Below are 24,982 nucleotides of genomic sequence, written 5' to 3'. Positions count from 1 at the left end.
GCTGCAGGCGCTTGACATATGAATCTATGGATTCTTAGTGTGCCTTACATTTGTATTGCTATTTAAGAGAGTAAGAAAGGAGATCTACTATTTAAGATATTTATTTTGAGATTGGACTATGTTCTATGCGCTCTAAGGACAGAGACTTAGTGGTGGTACTGTATTCATTTTATTATGTATTCATCTCAAGGTATATAAGTTATTGAGTAGATTTAGTTGTATTATAATTATTATTAACATACTCAACCAAAAATGTTAATGTAGGATTTATATAATATACAATTCTGTATGTGCACTGTACAATTATACTTTTTGCCTTTTGAAATCTTAGAATAAATATCGGTTAGTTTAATGCCTTTTCTATGAAACTTTATTTAAATGCAGGCCTATTTGCATGCAGACTGTTACTCTGTCTCTTTTGTGTTTAGAACTGTTGGAAAAGACAACAAAAAATCCTGACAAAAATTAGCAAAATGCTGCTTTATACATTAGAATGTATAGTTATTGTCATGGTTCGGATAGTTGTGCTTCTATTGCTTTTAATATACATCAGATGGGCTATTTTACACTGTTGGGAATTTTTATACTTGAACTATTTCTTACAAGGGAAAATATGAAAAATAAATGACAAAAAAAAAAAGATTTTAAGGAAGCTTTTCATTGTCACTGGATTAAGGCATGTACAGTGTTATTTACTATATTTAAATGCAAAGGTCCTGTTGGTATTAAAACTTTATTTCAGAATTTCAACACTATTTACTCTAAATTGAAATAAAAGGTTCTATATTTAAAAAGAATACTGTTGTTTTTTAAAGATGGATGTTGAATTGATGTTGTCTTCAGGTTGGGTGTCTTTTTGTGGGCCTTAGTATGGAGGCCTGAGACCATTGATAGTCTGCAGAGCAAATTAGGTATGWAGCTGCCAAAGCTGTTGATGTCTATTAAACACCTATAAACAGACTTGCTGTTTTTTTGTGCAAACATAAACATAAAACATAACCAAAGCTGTTAATATGGTTGTAAAACCTTTTGGGGGACTGGTGTTTAAAAACAATGTTCTTAGTTTAGTTGGTTTAGATAGCTGAGTACATTTCACTGTGTGGGTGGTTGTGAGTGCATGCATGTGTGCGAGTGACCACAGAGCAGCCAGGAGGTAGTCAGGAGCCTTATGGGATTACACGCAAAATGTCCGCCGGGTGTCCGCTGCCTGGTGTGTTGCTGCTCTTCATTGTCTAACACTGTCACCCAAGGCCTCTCCACCATTTTAGCCGGGCCGTCGATGACATGGGACAAGCATTGACCTCACACTCAAACAAACCTGTCTGGAAGCAGAGAGTTAGAGAATGGAGTCCTCTGGGAAAGCATACAAATAATTCAGAAGCTTTCTAATCAATAATAGATGCCAAGAGGCCTGAATGCTGGCTGCCAAGACATACCTCCCTAACCTCACCTCCCCTAACCTGGCATGGAGGCAGCATGGGCTGTGTCCCATTGGGCCCTGACCAAAGTAGTGCACTGCATAGGGAACAGGCTGCCATTTGGAACACAAATGGTCTATTTCAGCCTGCAGTGTAACTAGACGCTGGCCAGCCAGGCCCAGGCAGCTGCCATGACACAGCAGAGATAGGCCTTTCGCATGACATCACTACGGCTTCCATGGCATCTGACGTCCGCCATGATGGAATTCAGAGGCAGGTTGTTAATTGGGATATGACAGTCAGGGAGTAGAAGGAGCCGTTAACATGATCAGGGTCACGGTGAATAGCCCTGTTGAAACTTGCCCTCACTTTTATTTGAGTTGATGTGAACTAATGGTGTGGCTGTTGAACAAGTTGAGGAGACTAAATTACTTGGCGTTATCTTAGATYGTWAACTGTCATGGTCAAAACATATAGATTCAATGGTTGTAAAGATGAGGAGAGGTCTGTCCGTAATAAAGAGATGCTCTGCTTTTTTAACACCACACCAAAAAGCAAGTTCAGAAGGCTCAAGTTTTGTCTAATCTTGATTATCGTCGTGGGGTCCAGTGCTGCAAGGAAAGACCTAGTTAAGCTGCAGCTGACCCAGAACAGAGCGGCATGTCTTGCTATTCATTGTAATCAGAGGGCTGATATGGTTAAGAGTTGAGGAGAGACTGACTGCATCACTTCTTTTAYTAAGAAACTTGAACTTGAAAATTCCAAATTGTTTGCATAGTCAATTTACACACAGCTCTGACACACACACTTACCCCACCAGACATGCCACCAAGGGTCTTTTCACAGTCCCCAAATCCAGAACAAATTCAAGAAAGCATACAGTATTATATAGAGCCATTATTGCATGGAACTCCGTTCCATCTTATATTACTCAAATAAACAGCAAACCTGGTTTAAAAAAACAGATAAAGCAACACCTCATGGCACAACGCCTCTCCYCTATTTGGCCTAGATAGTTTGTGTGTATGCATTAATATGTAGGCTATGTGTGCCTTTAMWTTTTTTTATGTAGGTCTGTCCTTGACCTGTTGTGGTGGTTGTGGTGGTGGTTGTGGTGATGATGATGATGATAGCAGTGGTGGTGGTGTTGATAATGATGGTGTCGGTAGTGGTTGTGGGGATGATGATGTGTCGGTGGTAGTTGTGGTTGTGGTGATGATGATGATGATGATGATGATGATGATGATGATGATGACGATAGTAGTGGGGTTGGGGATGGGGATGGTGTCGGTGGTGGTTGTGGTGATGATGGTGTTGGTTGTGGTGATGATGATGATAGTAGTGGTGATGATGATGGTGTCGGTGGTAGTTGTGGTGATGATGATGGTGGTGGTGGTTGTGGTGATGATGATGATGATGGTGGTGATGATGATGACAAGCTTTTAGATTTGATTGTCCACCCAGCACTATGGAGAAACTAGGCTATAGTGCTTTCTCCCTTGACTCATGGGCAAGTCCATTGCTAGCCTGCCTACATAACATTAGACTTCAATTAGACATTCCATATTTAGGTGTCTGGGGCTCCCATTACTGCTTCTCAAGACCAGGCAGTGGAGCAGAGAAAGATTGGAGTCACCAACTGGTACTTTGCCAGTGGTCCACTTAATCCACAGTTTTCTCAGGTTCACCAATGTTACTTAATTTAGAAGTCCCGGAAACGCAGAGTTAGCTGCGCGATTGACTGACAGGGAGGCTGGATACATCGGAATACCCAGGAACAAATCTTGCCGGGATATTACAAAAGCGAAAGAAAACACTACGCTAGGATTTGATAGGGACCTTTAGTCGAAGGTAAATATGTTACTTTGTTGGTTAGTTTGTTTTCAACCGAATGTAATGTTTTTGACGAGATGGGAACGGGAGGGAGTGGTGCAGGGAGGTGGGGGCCAGGGCAGTACGTTTGTAGCTGGCTCAGCCTCATTGAAACGCGTGCGGTTATTCTATTCGCTGTGTTGGCAGGAGAAAAGAAGACACCGATAACCACAAAGGTCTGAACAATCGCCCTTTTCATATTCTTTGTGTGCGGTCTGTGTGTCTTGTGTTTGTGTTTTTTTATGGCTAGTTACATCATTGCGTATTCGCGGCGTTTCAGTGTTTTCCAGAAAACGGGTGAGGCGTCAAATAGGCTACCGTTACTGTTAGACTATAATAATTTCTAACTTTATTTCATAAATGTATGTCGATGTCATTGCAATTGGTGTATGTGATAACGGTAGCCTATACAATGTAGCATGCCAATGACGCAGGATGAAACTGGAAAGATGACATGTCAACATAGTTGTATTATTATTATGGTGTAATGTGTGGCGCCGAGTCCATAATCGCTTTTAATATGCCTATGTTATGTGATGCTAATGTCAAACCTCTCATACCTACTTTCTATGTGATGTGAGGACACATAAACACAACATACTATACTTCTCACACAGAATCAGTGCACCTGTGTCACACCAACCTTGAATGAACCTTTTCAGGAACACTATGAATGTTGACACAGTTTAATGCTGTCCAAAACAGTATGAGCTTCACAAAGATTGATGTCTAGAAATATTATTTCACTGATTGACAATTTTTCAATTCTCACATGTAAGCCTTTCTGATTATGTTCATATTCTCAAATGTACTATTCATAAGCCTTATAACTATAAGAGTTTCCAGATCTCCAGGTAGAAGGCCGWTCATCATGTCTAAGAAATAGATGGTCCTTAGCCCAGAGACCTTTGGGGCCTATCAAGCACCAACCATAGAACCTTCAGACTTAGAATATATGACAGTATATCACCAACACTCACTTGAAGCTGGGGCCCAATATAGCTCTGAGATCAGATACGCAGGGCATAGAGTTTATGAGACCCCATGGGGATCTGGAAGTAAAATGCCATTCTCATTTCAGTAGAATAATAACACATCCCCAATGTCTGCTTTCACAGCTGTTGGGTCTAAATCCCTCCCCATTGGTCAGACAATTTTTAGGTGCTTTGTTTGCTATGAAAACAATCTTCCTTACGGTGCCTCCAGTATATAATGATCTAAATCTCTAAACCTCAGGGTTGCGGGTTCAAATCCTGTGCTGGCTCTCCCTCAATCACTGTATACAAGTAACTTATTGTAACACTGTATAGCTGGAGTCCAACAGCGAAAGAGCTATAAATTTCATTCCCCATGCAATTTCGATCACCATGGATTCTTTGGCCAACTCAGTGGTGAAGAGATGCTAATCAAGTCATACTGTGCCAGATTCTAGCTGTTGCTTTCACTCAATTTTTAATTTGAATGTTTTCAAAATTCAACAACAGGGAAAACTATGAATAGAACTTGGGGAAAKAGTGTCAGACTGTACTCTGTTCAATTGTCAGCGTCGTGTGTATAGGTGGCAGGGAAGTCAGGCGCAGGAGAATCAAACTGAGTGTAATGGAGTTATTTAATAATAATAATAATGAGCGAAACATACTCCAAACATTAAATGTAACAAATAACAAAATGGGTACGAGGACCCGTCGCGCACCAATACAAAAGATATACAACACTGACATACAAACAATCTCTGACAAAGACATGAGGGGAAACAGAGGGTTAAATACACAACAGGTAATGAATGGGATTGAAACCAGGTGTGTATGAAGACAAGACAAAACCAATGGAAAATGAAAAATGGATCAATGATGGCTAGAAGACCGGTGACGTCGACCGCCGAGCACCGCCCGAACAAGGAGAGGCATCGACTTCGGCAGAAGTCGTGACAGTACCCCCCGCCCCCCTGACGCCGGCCTCGGGGACGACCCAGAGGGCGAGGTGCAGGGCGATCCGGATGGAGACGGTGGAATTCTCGCAGCATGGAAGGATCTAATACGTCCTCCACCGGAACCCAGCATCTCTCCTCCGGACCGTACCCCTCCCAGTCCACGAGGTACTGAAGGCCCCTCGCCCGACGTCTCGAATCCAAGATGGATCGAACGGAGTACGCCGGGAGAAACATCACGCACTTCAGCCTCCTGGAGCGGGCCAGCCACCACCGGCCTGAGGAGAGACACATGGAACGAGGGGTTAATATGGTAATTAGTGTGTAGCTGTAACCTATAACATACCTCGTTCACTCTCCTCAGGACTTTAAACGGCCCCACAAACCGCGGACCCAGCTTCCGGTAGGGCAGGCGGAGGGACAGGTTTCGGGTCGAGAGCCAGACCCTGTCCCCTGGTGCGAACACCGGGGCCTCACTGCGGTGACGGTCTGCGCCAACTTTCTGGCGCAGTATGGCGCGCTGATGAAGGTGGACGTGGGCGGCCTCCCAGGTTTCCTCCGCGCGCCGGAACCAATTGTCCACCGCAGGAGCCTCGGTCTGACTCTGATGCCAAGGAGCCAGAACCGGCTGATACCCTAATACACATTGAAAGGGAGAAAGGTTAGTGGAGGAGTGGCGTAGCGAATTCTGGGCCATCTCTGCCCAGGGCACGAACTTCGCCGCCGACTCCGGCCGGTCCTGGCAATAAGACCGCAGAAACCTACCCACATTCTGGTTAACTCTCCCCACCTGCCCATTACTCTCGGGGTGAAAACCTGAGGTAAGGCTGACCGAGACCCCCAGACGTTCCATGAACGCCTTCCAGACCCATGATGTAAACCCCGATCAGACACTATATCCTCAGGCAGCCCATAGTGCCGGAAAACGTGTGTAAACAGGGCCTCCACAGTTTGTAAGGCCGTAGGGAGACCGGGCAAAGGGAGGAGATGACAGGACTTAGAAAAACGATCTACAACGACCAGGATCGTGGTGTTACCCTGTGAAGGTGGAAGATCAGTTAAAAAAATCCACCGACAGGTGCGACCACGGCCGTTGTGGAATGGGTAAGGGTTGTAACTTACCTCTGGGCAGGTGTCTAGGAGCCTTGCACTGGGCGCACACTGAGCAGGAGGAAACATAAATCCTCACGCCCTTAGCTAAAGTGGGCCACCAGTACCTCCCATCAAGGCCCAATAGATCAATCGGTCGCGGACAGCAGACGGAATGTACAGACGCCCAGCTGGACACTGAGGAGGAGAGGGCTCTGCACGTGACGCCCGCTCAATGTCCGCGTCCAGCTCCCACACTACCGGCGCCACCAAACAAGAAGCTGGGAGTATGGGAGTGGGATCCATGGGCCGCTCCTCTGTGTCATACAGCCGGGACAATGCGTCTGCCTTAATGTTCTGGGAGCCTGGTCTGTAAGAGAGGGTAAACACAAAACAAGTGAAAAACATGGCCCACCTTGCCTGACGAGGATTCAGTCTCCTCGCCTCCCGGATGTACTCCAGATTGCGATGTTCAGTCCAGATGAGAAAAGGGTGTTTAGCCCCCTCAAGCCAATGTCTCCACGCCTTCAAGGCTTTTACGACAGCTAACAGCTCCCAGTCCCCCACATCATAGTTTCGCTCCGCTGGGCTGAGCTTCTTCGAAAAGAAGGCACAGGGGCAGAGCTTCAGTGGCGTACCCGAAGAGCACTGCTCCTATCCCAGCTTCGGATGCGTCCACCTCCAYTATGAATGGCAAAGAGGGATCCGGATGAGCCAACACAGGAACCGAGGTAAACAGAGCCTTCAGGTGCCTAAAAGCCCTGTTCGCCTCAGCCGACCACTACAAGCRCACCGGGCCCCCCCCCTTAGCAGTGAGGTAATGGGAGCAGCAACCTGACAAAAACCCCGAATAAACCTCCGGTAGTAGTTGGCAAACCCTAAAAAACGCTGCACCTCCTTTACCGTGGTGGGAGTCGGCCAATTACGCACGGCTGCAATGCGGTCGCTCTCCATCTCCACTCCTGACGTGGAAATCCGATGCCCTAGGAAGGAGACGGATTGTTGGAAGAACAAGCATTTCTCAGCCTTGACATATAGATCATGCTCCAACAGGCGACCAAGGACTTTGCGCACCAGGGACACATACTCCGCTACACGCGCCGAGCATATCAGGATATCATCGATATACGCCACTACACCCTCCCCGTGCAGGTCTCTGAAAATCTAATCTACAAATGATTGGAAAACTGATGGATCATTTATCAACCCATATGGCATGACGAGGTACTCATAATGACCTGAGGTGGTGCTAAATGCCGTCTTCCACTCATCTCCCTTCCGAATACGCACCAGATTGTACGCACTCCTGAGATCCAGTTTAGTAAAGAAGCGCGCCCCGTGCATTGACTAAATCGCTGTAGTGATAAGAGGTAGCGGGTAACTATATCTCACAGTGATTTTATTGAGACCTCGATAGTCAATGCACGGGAGCAAACCGCCATCCTTCTTCTTCACAAAAAAGAAACTCGAGGAGACGTGGTGAAATGGAGGGTTGAATATACCCCTGACGCAGGGATTCGGAGACATATGTCTCCATAGCCACCGTCTCCGCTTGCGACAGGGGATACACGTGACTCCTGGGAAATGCAGCGTCTACCAGGAGATCTATCGCACAATCCCCCCGTCGATGGGGTGGTAATTGAGTCGCCTTCTTTTTACAGAAGGCGCGAGCCAAATCGGCATATYCYGGGGGAATGCGCACGGTGGAGACCTGGTCTGGACTTTYCACCGTAGTAGCACCAACGGAAACCCCTACCTAAACACCTACCTGAGCACTCTCGTGACCACCCCGTAAGAGCCCTCTGTGGCCAAGAAACAGTGGGGTTATGACAAGCTAACCAGGGTAGGCCTAGCACCACAGAATACGCAGGAGAATCAATAAGGAAAAGACTAATCTTCTCCTTGTGACCCTCCTGCGTTATCATACACAAAGGTGCGGTGACCTCCCTGATAAACCCTGAMCCTAATGGTCGACTATCTAAAGCATGAACGGGGAAAGGCATATCCACAGGAACAATGGGGATCCCTAAACTATGAGCTAAACTTGTATTAATGAAATTCCCAGCCGCACCTGAATCTACTAGCTTCTTATACTGGGAATGCGGGGAAAATTCAGGAAAAGTGACAGAGACAAACATAAGTGCAACAGAGGGCTCTGGATGAGAATGGTGCCTACTCACCTGGGGTGATGCCAGAGTACCCTGCCTGCTGCCTCTATTCCCAGAGGAACCAACCCGGCACCGACCAGCAGTGTGACCTCTGCGACCACATATGGTGCTCGAGCGGGAACCCCCTCCGGTCTCCCTGCGCACCATCCCTCCCAACTCCATGGGTACAGGAGAGAGAGTGCGGGAAGATGGAACAACCAGACCCCGATCTAGACGTCCACRAGTAGCCAGCATGTTGTCCAGCCTGATGGACATATCCACCAGCTGGTCGAAGGTGAAGGTGGTGTCTCTACAGGCCAGCTCCCGACAGACGTACTCGTGTAGACTACAGCGGTAATGGTCAATCAGGGCCCTGTCGCTCCATCCAGCGCCGGCAGCCAGGGTCCTAAACTCCAGAGCAAACTCCTGTGCGCTCCTCGTCTCCTGCCTCAGATGGTAGAGGCGCTCACCCGCCGTTCTGCCTTCGGGTGGGTGGTCAAATACTGTCCTGAAATGGCGGGTGAACTCCTCAAAATGGTCCAACGCCGCATCCTCTTCTCCACACACAGCGCTGGCCCACTCCAGGGCTTTCCCAGTGAGGCACTAGACGAGGGCGTAACTCTTCTCACGGTCCGATGGAGCTGGATGGACCGTGGCCAGATACAAGCTTAGTTTAAGGAGAAAACCCTGGCAGCCGGCAGTATCTCCGTTGTACCCCTTAGGCAGGGATAAATGGATCCTGCTGAGTTCAGGAGGGGAAAAAGCGTTCAAGGGAGACCCCGGTTGTGCTGGTGGAGGCGCTCCCTGTCTCTCCCAGCGGTCCATATTCTGGACAACACGATCCATGGCGGTGCTCAGATTGTCAATCATCTCCGTTTGTTCCATGACGCGTTCCTCCACGGCCGAGGTACCTTCTCCTGCTGACTTCATTTTTTTTGTCTGAGATTCTGTCAGCATCGTGTGTATAGATGGCAGGGAAGTCAGGCGCAGGAGAATCAAACTGAGTGTAATGGAGTTATTTAATAATAATGAGCGAAACATACTCCAAACATTAAATGTAACAAAATGGGTACGAGGACCCGTCGCGCACCAATACAAAAGATATACAACACTGGATACAAAGACATGAGGGGAAACAGAGGGTTAAATACACAACAGGTAATGAATGGGATTGAAACCAGGTGTGTATGAAGACAAGACAAAACCAATGGAAAATGAAAAATGGATCAATGATGGCTAGAAGACCGGTGACGTCGACCGCCGAGCACCGCCCGAACAAGGAGAGGCTTCGACTTCGGCAGAAGTCGTGACATCAGTAGCACGTTGCAAGGCTTGTCAAATGTTTCTATTTAAAACAAAGCACATCTTGAGATTTTGGAATTTGGAATAGGATTTTAATTTGATCACCATGTTGTTGCAAGAAGTGCAAACTTGAGGTGTATTTAAGCTTAAAAAAATATAAAACTTAATTTGTCCTAACAATAAATGTGTCAACCCCTAAACAAATATCCATAATTCACATAATAATTCACATTTCCTGTTGCTGAAGGATTATTTTCCTGATGTGAGAAACTGGTCAAATTAAGATCCTACATCTGTACGCTCTTTGATCAGATATTCAGTGTTATGTATGCCAGTGAGCACTGGTCTAAGATCAGCTTTCCCTACATTTGACCTTATCTCAACCATTGGAACACAAGCACAAAAACGGACTCAAGATCAGTACTTAGAACACCTCCCTCTAACAGTCATTACCCTACACAGTCCATATTTATACACAGTTGAAGTCGGAAGTTTACATACACCTTAGCTAAATACATTTAAACTCAGGTTTTCACAATTCCTGACATTTACTCCTGGTAAAAATTCCCTGTCTTAGGTCAGTTAAGATCATCACTTTATTTTAAGAATGCGAAATGTCAGAATAGCAGTAGAGAGAATGATTTATTTCAGCTTTTATTTCTTTCATCACATTCCCAGTGGGTCAGAAGTTTACATACACTCAATTAGTATTTGGTAGCATTGCCTTCAAATTGTTTAACTTGGGTCAAACATTTTGGGTACCCTTCCACAAGCTTCCCACAATAAGTTGGGTGAATTTTGGCCCATTCCTACTGACAGAGCTAGTGTAACTGAGTCAGGTTTGTAGGCCTCCTTGCTCGCACACGCTTTTTCAGTTCTGCACACACATTTTTTATAGGATTGAGGTCAGAGCATTGTGATGGCCACTCCAATACATTGACTTTGTTGTCCTTAAGCCATTCTGCCACAACTTTGGAAGAATGCTTTGGGTCATTGTCCATTTGGAAGATCCATTTGCGACCAAGCTTTAACTTCCTGACTGATGTCTTGAGATGTTGCTTCAATATATCCACATAATTTTCCATCCTCATGATGCCAGCTATTTTGTGAAGTGCACCAGTCCCTCCTGCAGCAAAGCACCCCCACAACATGATGCTGCCACCCCGTGCTTCACAGTTGGGATGGTGTTCTTTGGCTTGCAAGCCTCCGCCTTTTTCCTCCAAACATAACGATGGTCATTATGGCCAAACAGTTCAGACCAGAGGACATTTCTCCAAAAAGTACGATCTTTGTCCCCATGTGCAGTTGCAAACCATAGTCTGACTTTTTTATGGCGGTTTTGGAGCAGTGGCTTCTTCCTTGCTGAGCGGCCTTTCAGGTTATGTCGATATAGGACTCATTTTACTGTGGATATAGATACCTTTGTACCCGTTTCCTCCAGCATCTTCACGAGGTCCTTTGCTGTTGTTGTGGGATTGATTTGCACTTTTCTCACAAAAGTACGTCCATCTCTAGGAGACAGAACGTGTCTCCTTCCTGAGCGATATGACGCCTGCGTGGTCCCATGGTGTTTATACTTGCGTACTATTGTTTGTACAGATGAACGTGGTACCTTCGGGCATTTGGAAATTGCTCCCAAGGATGAACCAGACTTGTGGAGGTCTCCAATTTTTTCCGAGGTCTGATTTCTTTTGATTTTCCCATGATGTCAAGCAAAGAGGCACTGAGTTTGAAGGTAGGCCTTGAAATACATCCACAGGTCCAATTGACTCAAATGATGTCAATTAGCCTATCAGAAGCTTATAAAGCCATAACATCATTCTCTGGAATTTTCCAAGCTGTTTAAAGCACAGTCAACTTAGTGTATGTAAACGTCTGACCCACTGGAATTGTGATACATTGAATGATAAGTGAAATAATCTGTCTGTAAACAATTGTTGGAAAAATTACTTGTGTCATGCACAAGGTAGATGTCCTAACCGACTTGCCAAAACTATAGTTTGTTAACTAGAAATTTGTGGAGTGGTTGAAAAAMGAGTTTTAATGACTCCAACCTAAGTGTATGTAAACTTCCGACTTCAACTGTATATTTTAAGGAGTCACTTTGATGAAGTTACATTGCCATAACACATTTGTTTTTAACAATATATGAGATAAATATATCTTGTTATATATATATATATATCTTTCAACTTACACTGTCTTCCAAGGGTGTCTGAATATCTCTCAAACATCCAGTTTGAAAACCTCAAACCAAATCTTAAACAGACTCTTTAGGGCTCTGTACTGTCTGGCAGCTCACATAAATATACAGTGAAGCCCATGTTAGACATTTGGCACTGCTGAGAGAATTCTCTAGTGTAATTAATAGATTACGCCCAGGCTGCACCTCCCGTCCACCACCAATGAGTTAGTGAATTCACAGGACTGCCGGTTTGAGTCCTGCTGCAGGCTACAGCTCACTGATGAATGCTAGCTGCTAGGTCCTACTGTAGCAGATGTCCTAATATTTCTATATTTCTTAATTCCTTTCTTTTACTTTTACATTTGTGTGTATCGTTGTGTATTGTTAGATATTACTGTACTGTTGGAGCTAGGAACGCAAGCATTTTGCTACACCCGCAAGAACATCTGCTCAACACGTATGCGACCAATACGATTTGATTTGATTTTAGCTAGGAGGAAGGCCGAGGCATTGGTCTGAAACACTGTTCTGCTTCTTATTTAAGTACAGGTGAGGGATGTTAATATGTTGAAGTGCAGGTGATGTCGGGAGACACAGCACAGCTCCTTCTTTGCTCATCTGGACTGAACTTGACTTTCCTGTGACAAGTGTAGAAGTGTGAGTGTTTGTGTGTCTGTCATTCTGTTGTGTGTGCATTGACCATTTTTGCACTAACTCTTTTGACTCATCACATACACTGCTGCTACTGTTTATTATCTATCCTGTTGCCTAGTCAGTCACTTTATCCTATATGTACATRCATTATATAAACAAAAGTGTGTGAACACCCCATAATTAGTGGATTCGGCTATTTCAGCCACACCTGTGTATAAAATCGAGCACACAGCCATGCAATCTCCATAGACAAACATTGACAGTAGAATGGCCTTACTGAAGAGCTCAGTGACTTCWTATGTCATATGAATGCCACCTTTCCAACCAGTAAGTTTGTCAAATATCTGCCCTGCTAGAGCTGCCCCGGTCAACTTAAGTGCTGTTATTGTGAAGTGGAAACGTCTAGGAGCAACAACGCTCAGCCATGAAGTGGTAGGCCACACAAGCTCACAGAAAGGGACTGCCAAGTGCTGAAGCGCATAAAAATCATCTGTCCTCGGTTGCAACACTCACACAAGCCTAAGTTCACCATGCGCAATGCCAAGCGTCGGCTGGAATGGTGTAAAGCTCGCCGACTATGGAGCAGTGGAAACCCATTCTCTGGAGGGATGAATCACGCGTCACCATCTGGCAGTCCGACGGACAAATCGGGGTTTGGCGGAATCCAGGAGAACGCTACTTGCCCCAATCCATAGTGCCAACTGTAAAGTTTGGTGGAGTAGGAATAATGGTCTGGGGCTGTTTTTCATGTTTCGGGCTAGGCCCCTTAGTTCCAGGGAAGGAAAGCTTTACGCTACAGCATAGAATGACATTCTAGACGATTCTGTGCTTCCAACTTTGTGACAACAGTTTGGGGAAGGCCCTTTCCTGTTTCAGCATGACAATGTCCCAGTGCACAAAGCGAGGTCCATACAGAAATGGTTTGTCGAGATCGGTGTGGAAGAACTTGACTGGCCTGCAAAGAGCACTGACCTCAACCCCACCGAACACCTTTTGGATGAATTGGAATGCTGACTGCGAGCCAAGCCTAATCGCCATCAATGCCTGACCTCACTAATGCTCTTGTGGCTGAATGGAGCATATCACTGCAGGAATGTTCCAAAATCTAGTGGAAAGCCTTCCCAGAAGAGTGGAGGCTGTTATAGCAGCAAAGGGGGGACCAACTCCATATTAATGCCCATGACCTTGGAATGAGACAATCAGGTGTCCACATACTTTTGGTCATGTGGTGTATCTACCTCAATTACCTCGTACCCCTGCACATAAACACTGTACTGGTACCTCGTGTATATATAGCCAAGTTCTCATCAACTCAGTACTGGTACTCGTGTATATAGCCAAGTTATCATCAACTCAGTACTGGTACCTCGTGTATATAGCCAAGTTATCATCAACTCAGTACTGGTACCTCGTGTATTTAGCCAAGTTATCATCAACTCAGTACTGGTACCTCTGTATATAGCCAAGTTATCATCAACTCAGTACTGGTACCTCGTGTATATAGCCAAGTTATCATCAACTCAGTACTGGTACCTCGTGTATATAGCCAAGTTATCATCAACTCAGTACTGGTACCTCGTGTTTATAGCCAAGTTATCATCAACTCAGTACTGGTACCTCGTGTATATAGCCATGTTATCGTTACTCATTGTGTAGTTATTCTTTGTGTTATTATTTTTCTATTATTTCTATTATTTTAGTTAGGAAGGGCCCGTAAGTAAGCATTTCACTGTTAGTCTACACCTCTTGTTTACGAAGCATGTGATAAATAACATTTGGATTTGAAGTGTGTGTATTTGCAATTGTCTTTGTTCATGTGATCGTGCATGTGTCCTTCCATTCGTGTTYGTGTGTGTGTGTTAGAAGGGCTAATAATCCAGTCTGTGTGACAGTGACATCACTGGTGCAGATCCCTGCATGGGGATGGCTTCCTAACGCAGTCAGGCGAATGGCCTGGCCAGTGAGGTCAATCTCCACTGATAACAACCAGATCAGGTGACCAGATTGATAATGTTTCTCCTCGACAAAGAGAGGGAAGAACTTCTATGAGTCCCAAATGGCACCCTATCCCCTGACCCCTGTATAGTGCACTACTTTTGACCATAGAGTTCTGATCAAAAATAGTGCACTATACACATCTAGCATAGACCCCACTATGGTAGGCTACACGCAAATGAAAGTATTAAAAGCTGTGTGTGCTGTTATGTTCTGTTTATTTCAGCCTCACTGCTTTACGTAATAGATTGAGTACGCTTGAAATGCACCCTTCTTTCCTTCTATCCTTCTTTCCTTCTAACCTTCCTTGATCACTGGTGTTTGAAGCCTGAATGAATGAAAGTAGAGAAGGAAATGAAAGATGAAGTAATGTGTACCGTAGTTTTTACTTCCCCTGTTCATTCAGATAACTGATACAGAGGATAAGTAACTGGACAGGGCTGGCTGAACATTTCTATCAAGTCACAGATCCATCTTCTACACTTGGCCTCCTGTCAATCTCCCTCTACCTTATCTGTGTCCCAAATGGTTCCCTACTCCCTGTATAATGCACTACTTTTGACCAGGTTACCATTTAGGACATGGCTTGTATCTTTGTAATGTTCAGATAGGTGGCTACATCCTTAGAATAAAGTAAACCCTTACCCTAGCTCTCCACTAAAACCTGACCCCAAACCCTCTTCTGTATCTGTACAAATCATATGTATCTGTAAGCATTGTATAATTCTGATGAATAATGACGTGGATGGAGTCAACTGCACTAGAAATAACTTTTGATGTATTCAATCTATTACGTAAAGCAGTGGGGCTGAAATAGACAGAACAGAACAGCACACACAGCTTGTAATACTTTCCTTTGTGTGTAGCCTACCGTAGTGGGGTCTATGCCTGATTTATAACGTCTTGGAGAATGACACAAGTTTGGAATAAAAACACCTCGAGTGGAATGGGATTCTCGCTTCTTCAGAAGTCTGTGAATAAAAGTCAGACAGTATATATTTACTCTGTACTGTCACCTTTGTGACTTAGTTTGTCGACCCCTCTAACAGATATCTTAGCGCTTCCTCTGTTCCTGTCCCTGAATAATCTAATAGCTAGTGACATTCCAGTAGATGGAGCAGCATCCAGCTGTAGGTGTGGCTCTGTGGCTGGGGGCCTGACAACTGAACTGACCCTCCTTCAGACCTGGGGCCTGACAACTGAACTGACCCTCCTTCAGACCTGGGGGCCTGCACAACTGAAACTGACCCTCCTTCAGACCTGGGGCCTGACAACTGAACTGACCCTCCTTCAGACCTGGGGCCTGACAACTGAACTGACCCTCCTTCAGACCTGGGTGCAAATTCTATTCGAAATCTTTCAAATACTTTTGAGCGTTTGTTGCTCTAGCCTGCCTGGAGTGCCGGATAGGTGGAGTTTACAGGCTACTATTCTATTGGTTCATTAACTCAGGCATACTCAATCAACAGGAATCAGCCATGACCAATGACCCATGTCATGATCAGTGGTGTAAAAATACTCTAAAGTACTACTATGTTGTTTTTTGAGGTATCTGTACTTTACTTTACTATTTATATTTCGGACTACTTTTACTTCACTACATTCCTAAATAAAATAATGTACTTTTTATTCCATAAATTTTCCCTGACACCCAAAAGWACTCGTTACATTTTGAATGCTTAGCAGGACAGGAAAATGGTCCAAGTCAAGCACTTATCAAGAGAAAATCCCTGGTCATCCCTACTGCCTCTGATCTGGCAGACTCACTAATGCTTTAAAAAAATATATGTTTGGGGGTAATTATAACTTTCTTATATTTCTTTATTATTTATTATTTATTTGAAACAAATATATCTTTATTATTTAGGTGGTGCTTTGTTTGTAATTTATGTCTGAGTGTTGGAGAGTACCCCTGGCTATCTGTCAATTTCAAAAAACAAGAAAATTGTGTGATCTGGTTTGCTTAATATAAGGAATTTGAAATGAAGGTATTTTTACTTTTACTCAAGTATGACAATTGGGTACTTTGTCCACCACTGGTCATGATACACCTATGGTATGGTGTGCATGATGTGATATGATTGATGGGTAGCAGAAGTTGAGGTCCAGAAGATAAACTCTGACTGCATCCCAAATGTGTCTGACCGTAGAGATCCTTTTTATGTCTCTATTTTGTTTGGTCAGGGCGTGAGTTTGGGTGGGCATTCAATGTCTGGTGTTCTATGTTGTCTATTTCTTTGTGTTTGGCCGTGTGTGGTTCTCAATCAGAGGCAGCTGTCTATCATTGTCTCTGATTGAGAACCATACTTAGGTAGCCTTTTCCCACCTGTGTTTGTGGGTAGATATTTTCTGTTTAGTGTTTTTCGTCACCTTACAGAACTGTTCGTTTGTCATGTTGTTTTGTTAGAGTGTTCATATTTATTAAAATAACGTATTATGAATACTTACCACGCTGCACCTTGGTCCTCTTCTCCTTCTCCCGACGACATTCGTTACAAAATGGCCCTCAATTTATTTCCTTTATAAGGCTCATTAACAGGACCAGCCCTGGCTACAGCTCCAGTGCTGGACATATCAAGGCTCAGTGACAGGACCAGCCCTGGCTNTATCAAGGCTCAGTGACAGGACCAGCCCTGGCTACAGCTCCAGTGCTGGACATATCAAGGCTCAGTGACAGGACCAGCCCTGGCTACAGCTCCAGACCTGGACATATCAAGGCTCAGTGACAGGACCAGCTCTGGCTCCAGCTCCAGTGCTGGACATATCAAGGCTCAGTGACAGAACCAGCTCTGGCTCCAGCTCCAGTGCTGGACATATCAAGGCTCATTGACAGGACCAACAAGGCAAAGGAGGTGATCGTGCACTACAGGAATCGGAGAGCCAAGCACGCCCCATTCACATCGACGGGCTGTAGTGGAGCGGGTCGAGAGCTTTAAGTTCCTCGATGTCCACATCACTAAGGATCTATCATGGTTCAAACACACCAACACAGTCGTGAAGAGGACACGACTATGCCTCATCCCCAGCAGGTGGCTGAAAAGATTATTCATGGGCCCTCAGATCCTCAAAGTTCTACAGCTGCACCATTAACTGGCTGCATCACCGCTTGGTATGTCAACTGCTTGGTATCCGACCACAAGGTGCTACAGAGGGTAGTGCGTAAGGCCCAGTACATCACTGGGGCCAAGCTCCCTGCCATTCAGGACCTCTATACCAGGTGGTGTTAGAGGAAGGCCCTAAAAATTGTCCAAAACTCCAGCGACCAAAGTCATAGACTGTTTTCTCTGCTACCACACCGCAAGCCGATACACCAAGTCTGAAACCAACAGGACCCTGTACAGCTTCTACCCCCAAGCCATAGGACTGCTAAATAGTTAGTTAAATAGTCCGGGTAGCTATTTGGTTATTTGCATTGACCCTTTTTGTACTAACTTTTTTGACTCACATGCGCTGCTTTTACTGTTTTTATTATCTATCCTCTTGCCTAGTCACTTTACTCCTAGTTATATGTACATATCTACCTCAATTTCCATCCATTCACCCACACCGCGTCTCACAAAGACACAGCGGTTGGAACCCAAAATCTCAAATTTGGACTCCAGACCAAAGGACATATTTCCACTGGTCTAATGTCCATTGCTCGTGTTTCTTGCCCCAAGCAAGTCTCTTCTTCTTATTGCTGTGGTTTCTTTGCAGCAATTCGACCATGAAGGCCTGATTCACACAGTCTCCTCTGAACAGTTGATGTTGAGATGTGTCTCTTACTTGAACTCTGTGAAGAATTTATTTGGGCTGCAATTTCTGAGGCTGGTAACTCTAATGAACTTATCCTCTGCAGCAGAGGTAACTCTGGGTCTTCCATTCCTGTGGCGGTCCTCATGAGAGCCAGTTTCATCATAGCGCTTGATGGTTTTTGTGACTGCACTTGAAGAAACTTTAAAAGTTATTGAAATTTTCCGTATTGACTGACCTTCATGTCTTAAAGTAATGGACTGTTGTTTCTCTTTGCTTATTTGAGCTGTACTTGCCATAATATGGACTTGGACTTTTACCAAATAGGGTTATCTTCTGTATACCACCCCTACCTTGTTACAACACAACTGATTGGCTCAAACATATTAAGAAGGAAAGAAATTCCACAAATGTACTTTTAAGAAGGAAAGAAATTCCACAAATGTACTTTTAACAAGGCACACCTGTTTAATTGAAAAGCATTCCAGGTGACTACCTCCATGAAGCTGGTTGAGAGAATGCCAAGAGTGTGCAAAGCTGGCATCAAGTTGGCTATTTTGAAGGATCTCAAATATAACATATATTTTGACTTGTTTATCAATGTTTTGGTTACTATATGATTCCATATGTGTTATTTCATAGTTTTGATGTCTCCACTATTATTCTACAATGTAGAAAATAGTAAAAATAAAGAAAAACCCTTGAATAAGTAGGTGTTCTAAAACGTTTCACCGGTAGTGTATATAGCCATGTTATCGTTACTCATTGTGTATTTATTATTATTTTATTAATTTGTGTTTTACTTTTCTATTATTTTTCTCTCTGCATTGTTGGGAAGAAGCATTTCACTGTTGTTCTAAACCTGGTGTTTACAAAGCATGTGACAAATAAAATGTTATTGATTTGATTGATTGATTGACCAGCCCTGTCTACAGGCCCAGTGATGGACATATTAACGCTCTTTGACAGGACCAGCCATGGCTACAGCCCCAGGCTCTTTGATTGACCAGCCCTGTCTACAGGCCCAGTGATGGACATATTAACGCTCTTTGACAGGACCAGCCATGGCTACAGCCAGGATCTTTGACAGGACCAGCCATGGCTACAGCCCCAGGCTTCTTTGACAGGACCAGCCATGGCTACAGCCCCAGGCTCTTTGACAGGACCAGCCATGGCTACAGCCCCAGGCTCTTTGATTGGACCAGCCATGGTTACAGCCCCAGGCTCTTTGACAGGACCAGACCATGGCTACAGCCCCAGGCTCTTTGACAGGACCAGCCATGGTTACAGCCCAGGCTCTTTGACAGGACCAGCCATGGCTACAGCCCCAGGCTCTTTGACAGGACCAGCCATGGTTACAGCCCCAGGCTCTTTGATTGGACAGCCATGGTTACAGCCCCAGGCTCTTTGATTGGACCAGCCATGGTTACAGCCCCAGGCTCTTTGATTGGACCATCCATGGCTACAGCCCCAGGCTCTTTGACAGGACCAGCCATGGCTACAGCCCCAGGCTCTTTGACAGGACCAGCCATGGCTACAGCCCCAGGCTCTTTGACAGGACCAGCCATGGCTACAGCCCCAGGCTCTTTGACAGGACCAGCCATGGCTACAGCCCCAGGCTCTTTGACAGGACCAGCCATGGCTACAGCCCAGGCTCTTTGACAGGACCAGCCATGGCTACAGCCCCAGGCTCTTTTTGACAGGACCAGCCATGGTTACAGCCCCAGGCTCTTTGAATTGTACCAGCCATGGTTACACCCCAGGCCTCTTTGATTGGACCAGCCACGGTTACAGCCCCAGGACTCGTTTTAATTGGACCCAGCCATGGTTTACAGCCCCAGCCTCTTTGACTGGACTGGACTCTTTGATTGGACCAGCCATGATTACAGCCCCAGGCTTTTTGACAGGACCAGCCATGGTTACAGCTCAAGTATCTTTGATTGGACCAGCCATGGTTACAGCCCCAGACTGACTTTCTCCACTTCCTTCTAGGGCCGCCACCATGGAAAAATTAGTTCAGAGGCTGGAGCAGGCCGTGATTCGCTTAGAGCAGGTGTCCGTCAACATGCAGGTGTCCAATGGCATGGCCAACGGGGACTGTAACGGGATCAACGGAGGTGAGTAGTAGAATTCTCATGGTCCAGGTTACGACAGCGGTGTTTATCATTGGGTAGTGAGGCAGAGTAACCAGGAGGTTCAATGTTTAAGGTTCAAGAAGGTTCAACTGGGAACTACTTTATGCAATGAACATATAATACTGTATGTAAAAGTACAGTATAGTCATTGTTTTATCCTGCTTCTTCCTCTCCTCCACTCCTGTCTCTACAGGTCTGTCCCAGTGTATGGATGCCTTTGACCTGCTGCTGTTGGGGCCAGTGTCAGAGTACCTGAAGAATAGCCGAGCCATAGGAGACGATGTGGAGAACCATGTGAGTTGTGTGTGTGTGTGCGTGTGACTGATTCTCCTTAAGTGTATTTGAGTGGCGTCTTGCAAAGGCTGCAAACGGGAAATGTCTCTGCGCCACTAAGAGCACAAAGTCTCCTCCTCAATCCCCAAATCCCTCAAACGTTCTCACTTACACACACACTCACACACACCAGCTGTCTCAGACAGGGGGCTGTCCACAGCTGCTGTCTTGGTTAACACACTGGTGTTATATTTGGGCTTTATCTGAAACTGTTAGTCTACAGTAAATGAACTGAAGCAGTCCCTTTCCCTTTACTAGAATATGTGGACAACTACAAATATGTAGGTGTCTGGTTAGACTGTAAACTCCTTCCAGACTCAAATTAAGCATCTCCAATCCAAAATAAATCTAGAATCGGCTTCCTATTTCACAACAAAGCATCCTTCACTCATGCTGCCAAACATACCCTCGTAAAACGGACTATCCTAYYRATCCTTGGCTTCGGCGATGTCATTTACAAAATAGCCCTCAACACTCTACTCAGCAAACTGGATGTAGTCTATCACATTGCCATCCGTTTTGTCACCAAAGCCCCATATACTACCCACCACTGCGACCTGTATGCTCTCGTTGGCTGGCCCTCACTACATATCCATCGCCAAACCAACTGGCTCCAGGTCATCTATAAGTCTTTGCTAGGTAAAGCCTCGCCTTATCTCAGCTCACTGGTCACCATAGCAACACCCACTGGTAGCATGCGCTCCAGCAGGTATATTTTACTGGTCACCCCCAAAGCCAACACTTCCTTTGGCCTTTCCTTCCAATTCTCTGCTGCCAATGACTGGAACGAATTGCAAAAATCTCTAAAGCTGGAGTCTTATATCTCCCTCTCTAAATTTAAGCATCAGCTGTCAGAGCAGCTTACCGATCACTGTACCTGTACACAGCCAATGTGTAAATAGCACACCCAACTACCTCATCCCCATATTWTTACTTACCCTCTTGCTCTTTTGCACCCCAGTGTCTCTACTTGCACATCATCATCTGCACATCTATCACTCCAGTGTTAATGATAAATTGTAATTATTTCGCCTCTAGGGCCTATTTATTGCCTACCTCCCTACTTTTCTACATTTGCACACACTGTACATAAATAGAAAAATCTTTCTTTTCTATTGTGTTATTGACTGMACGTTTGTTTATGTGTAACTCTGTGTTGTTGTTTTTGTCRCASTGCTTTGCTTTATCTTGGCCAAGTCGCAGTTGTAAATGAAAACTTGTTCTCAACTGGCCTACCTGATTAAATAAAGGTGAAATAAAATACAAAATTTAAAACTGACAAACTCAAAGTATGTGATATTTGTAACAGAGTAGTATTCTCAGAGCGCTGAGAATACACAAAAAGGATCATTAGGATTTGAGTTGAGTTTTATTTAATGTGTACTATGGCAGCTAAAAGCTGAATAGCATTAGCACATACCAGAAAACACATTTAAATCAATAAACTGAGAGACAAGAAAATCTAAAAGTAAAGAAAGGGAGTTGAAGGAAAGAATGGATCACCACAGAATGATATAAATATGAAAATAAGAAAGTCGCCTACTCTGTTCTCACAGGCTACTATTCTACTTCTACTCTGTTCTCACACGCTACTATTCTACTTCCATTGAGAGAAACTCTGTGTGTAACTTTAATTCATGATACTGTATATCAGGGTTCCGCGGGTGATTTTATTTGCCCTCCCAAGTTTTCTGAGTGAAATGTTATTGTTGGACATAAAAGACTGTAAAAACACCAGCAAATCTGTTTCAAAGTGTATATACCCACGTATAATAGAGAGACATATTTTATTTTTTTTTTATTTTTTTTTATTTTACCTTTATTTAACCAGGTAGGCTAGTTGAGAACAAGTTCTCATTTGCAACTGCGACCTGGCCAAGATAAAGCATAGCAGTGTGAACAGACAACAACACAGAGTTACACATGGAGTAAACAATAAACAAGTCAATAACATGGTAGAAAAAAAGAAAAAAAGAGAATCTATATACAATGTGTGCAAAAGGCATGAGGAGGTAGGCAATAAATCAGATAATTACAATTTAGCAGATTAACACTGGAGTGGTAAATCATCAGATGGTCATGTGCAAGTAGAGATACTGGTGTGCAAAAAAAGCAGAAAAGGAAATAAAAGCAGTATAGTAATTAATTTGCATTTTGATTGCAAGACTAAAGTATTGATACATCAGAAAAGCAAACTCAATATTTGTAGCTGAAACGCTTAGTTGCAATTACAGAGATCATGACGTTTCATACGATCATAACGTTTCCTGTAAGTTCTTTGACCAGGTTTTAATCCGGCGCCAAAGAGAGATGGAACGCTCGCTTCGCGTTCCTTGGAAAATATGCAGTATTTTGTTTTTTTGCGTGTTATTTTCTTACATCGGTCCCCAGGTAATCTTAGGTTCATTACATACAGTCGGGAGGAACTACTGAATATACGATTAACGTCAACCATCATCATCGTTTCCTTACGCAGGAATATGACTTTGTCCGAAACGGATCCAGTGGTTTTGCCTTCCACCCAATACAATGGATCTGATGCCAGCCGGCGACCCTGTGGCGACGCCGAAGAAAGGGGAAAAACGAGGCGGTCTCGTCGGTCAGGCTTCCGGAGACGGGGCACATCGCGCGGCTCCACTCCCTAGCATACTACTGCCAATGTCCCAGCCCTGGACAATAAGGTTGATGAAATCCGAGCAACCTGGGTAGCCATTCCAGAGAGACATCAGGGATTGGCAACGTGCTCTGCTTCAGCGGAAACATGGCTAAACTCAAAGGGACGCTAAACGGAGTCGGTTGCAGCCAGCTGGTTTCTTCATGGCATCGCGCGACGAGAAACAAACAATCCTTTCCGGTAAGAAGAGGGGCGGGGGGGGTATGCCTTATGATTAACGAGAAGTGGTGGTGATCATCATATACAACACACAGGAACTGCAAAGTCATTCTGTTTCACGCGTGATCTAGAAACTCCTCACAATCAAATGTCGTCGCATTTATCTAGCCAAGGGGAATTCTCTTCAATCATAAATACAGCCAGTATATATTCCCCCCAGCAACACATCGATGGCCGCTGGAACGAACTTTATCTGACTCTTTGGTAAAACTGGAAACCACAGCACCTGAGGCGCATTCATCGTAGCTGGGGATTTTAACAAGGCTAATCTAAAAACAAAACTCCCTAAAATTCTATCAGCACTACTCGATTGTGCTACCAGGGCTGAGAAAAAGCACTAGAATCATGTTAATAGCTACATTTCGCGGCGACCGCTTATAAGGGCCCTCCCCCGCCGCCCACTTTCGAAAAAGCTGACCACGACTCCATTTTGTTGATTCCAGCCTACAAACAGAAACTCAAACAACAACTCCGCGCTCAGGTCTGTTCAAACGCTGGTCCGACCAATCTGAATCCACGCTTCAAGACTGCTTCGATCACGCGGATTGAATATGTTCCGCATGCGCGTCCAACAATATTGACCGAACATATGCTGAATTCGGTGGAAGCGACGTTATTTAGGAAAGTGCATTGACGATGTCGTAACCCACAGCAACGGATAAAAAACATTCGCAACGGAACCAGAAAACCGTGGATTGAACGGCATGGCATTCGCGTGAAACTGAAAAGCGCGAACCACTGCTTTAACCAGGGGCAAGGTGACCGGAAGCATGACCGAAATATCAAACAGTGTAGCTATTGCTCTCCGCAGGCAAACTCAAACAGGCTTAAGTCCTCAGTACAGAGACAGAAATTGAGTCGGCAATCAAGCAGCTCAGGACACAAGAAGGTATCGTGGCAGGGTCTACAGTCAATCACGGTATAACAAAAAGAAAACCAGCCCCGTCGCGGACCAGGATGTCTTTGGCTCCCAGACAGGCCTAAACAACTTTTTTCCCGCGCTTTGGGAGGACAATCAGTGGCCACTGACACGGCCACTAGCCAAACTGCGGGCTCTTCCTTCACTGCAGCCGAGGTGAGTAAAACATTTTAAACGTGTTTAACTCCTCGCAAGGCTGGCGGCCAGACGGCAAATTCCCAGCCGGCGTGCCTCAGAGCAATGCGGGCAGCGCAGCTGGCTGGTGTGTTACGGACATATTCAATCATGATCCTTATCCCAGTCTGCTTGTTCCACATGCTTCAAGAGGGCCACCAATTGTTTCTGTTCCCAAGAAAGCTAAGGTAACTGAGCTAACGAATA

The 24,982-nt window shown here is 44.9% G+C and overlaps 1 protein-coding gene and 1 pseudogene across 1 annotated transcript in view; one reads left to right on the top strand and one right to left on the bottom strand.

Annotated features, from left to right (window-relative positions):
- Positions 1–3,041: 3,041 nt before the first annotated feature.
- LOC112068386 (adenylyl cyclase-associated protein 2-like) overlaps positions 3,042–24,982 on the top strand; it is a 55,637-nt gene continuing 33,696 nt past the window's right edge. The window contains exons 1-4 of the mRNA XM_070438134.1: positions 3,042–3,269; positions 3,438–3,466; positions 20,314–20,438; positions 20,650–20,754. Coding sequence (XP_070294235.1) covers positions 20,324–20,438; positions 20,650–20,754 — 220 coding nt within the window. The 5' untranslated portion in view covers positions 3,042–3,269; positions 3,438–3,466; positions 20,314–20,323. The remainder of the gene's footprint in view (positions 3,270–3,437; positions 3,467–20,313; positions 20,439–20,649; positions 20,755–24,982) is intronic.
- On the bottom strand, positions 6,063–9,383 carry LOC139023921 (uncharacterized; annotated as a pseudogene).

The sequence above is a fragment of the Salvelinus sp. IW2-2015 genome, unplaced genomic scaffold (genome assembly GCF_002910315.2).
Source record: "Salvelinus sp. IW2-2015 unplaced genomic scaffold, ASM291031v2 Un_scaffold495, whole genome shotgun sequence".
In the NCBI taxonomy this organism is placed as follows: domain Eukaryota; kingdom Metazoa; phylum Chordata; class Actinopteri; order Salmoniformes; family Salmonidae; genus Salvelinus; species Salvelinus sp. IW2-2015.
Note: the sequence above shows the minus strand (reverse complement) of the source record. Positions and strands in the feature narration are given on the sequence as shown.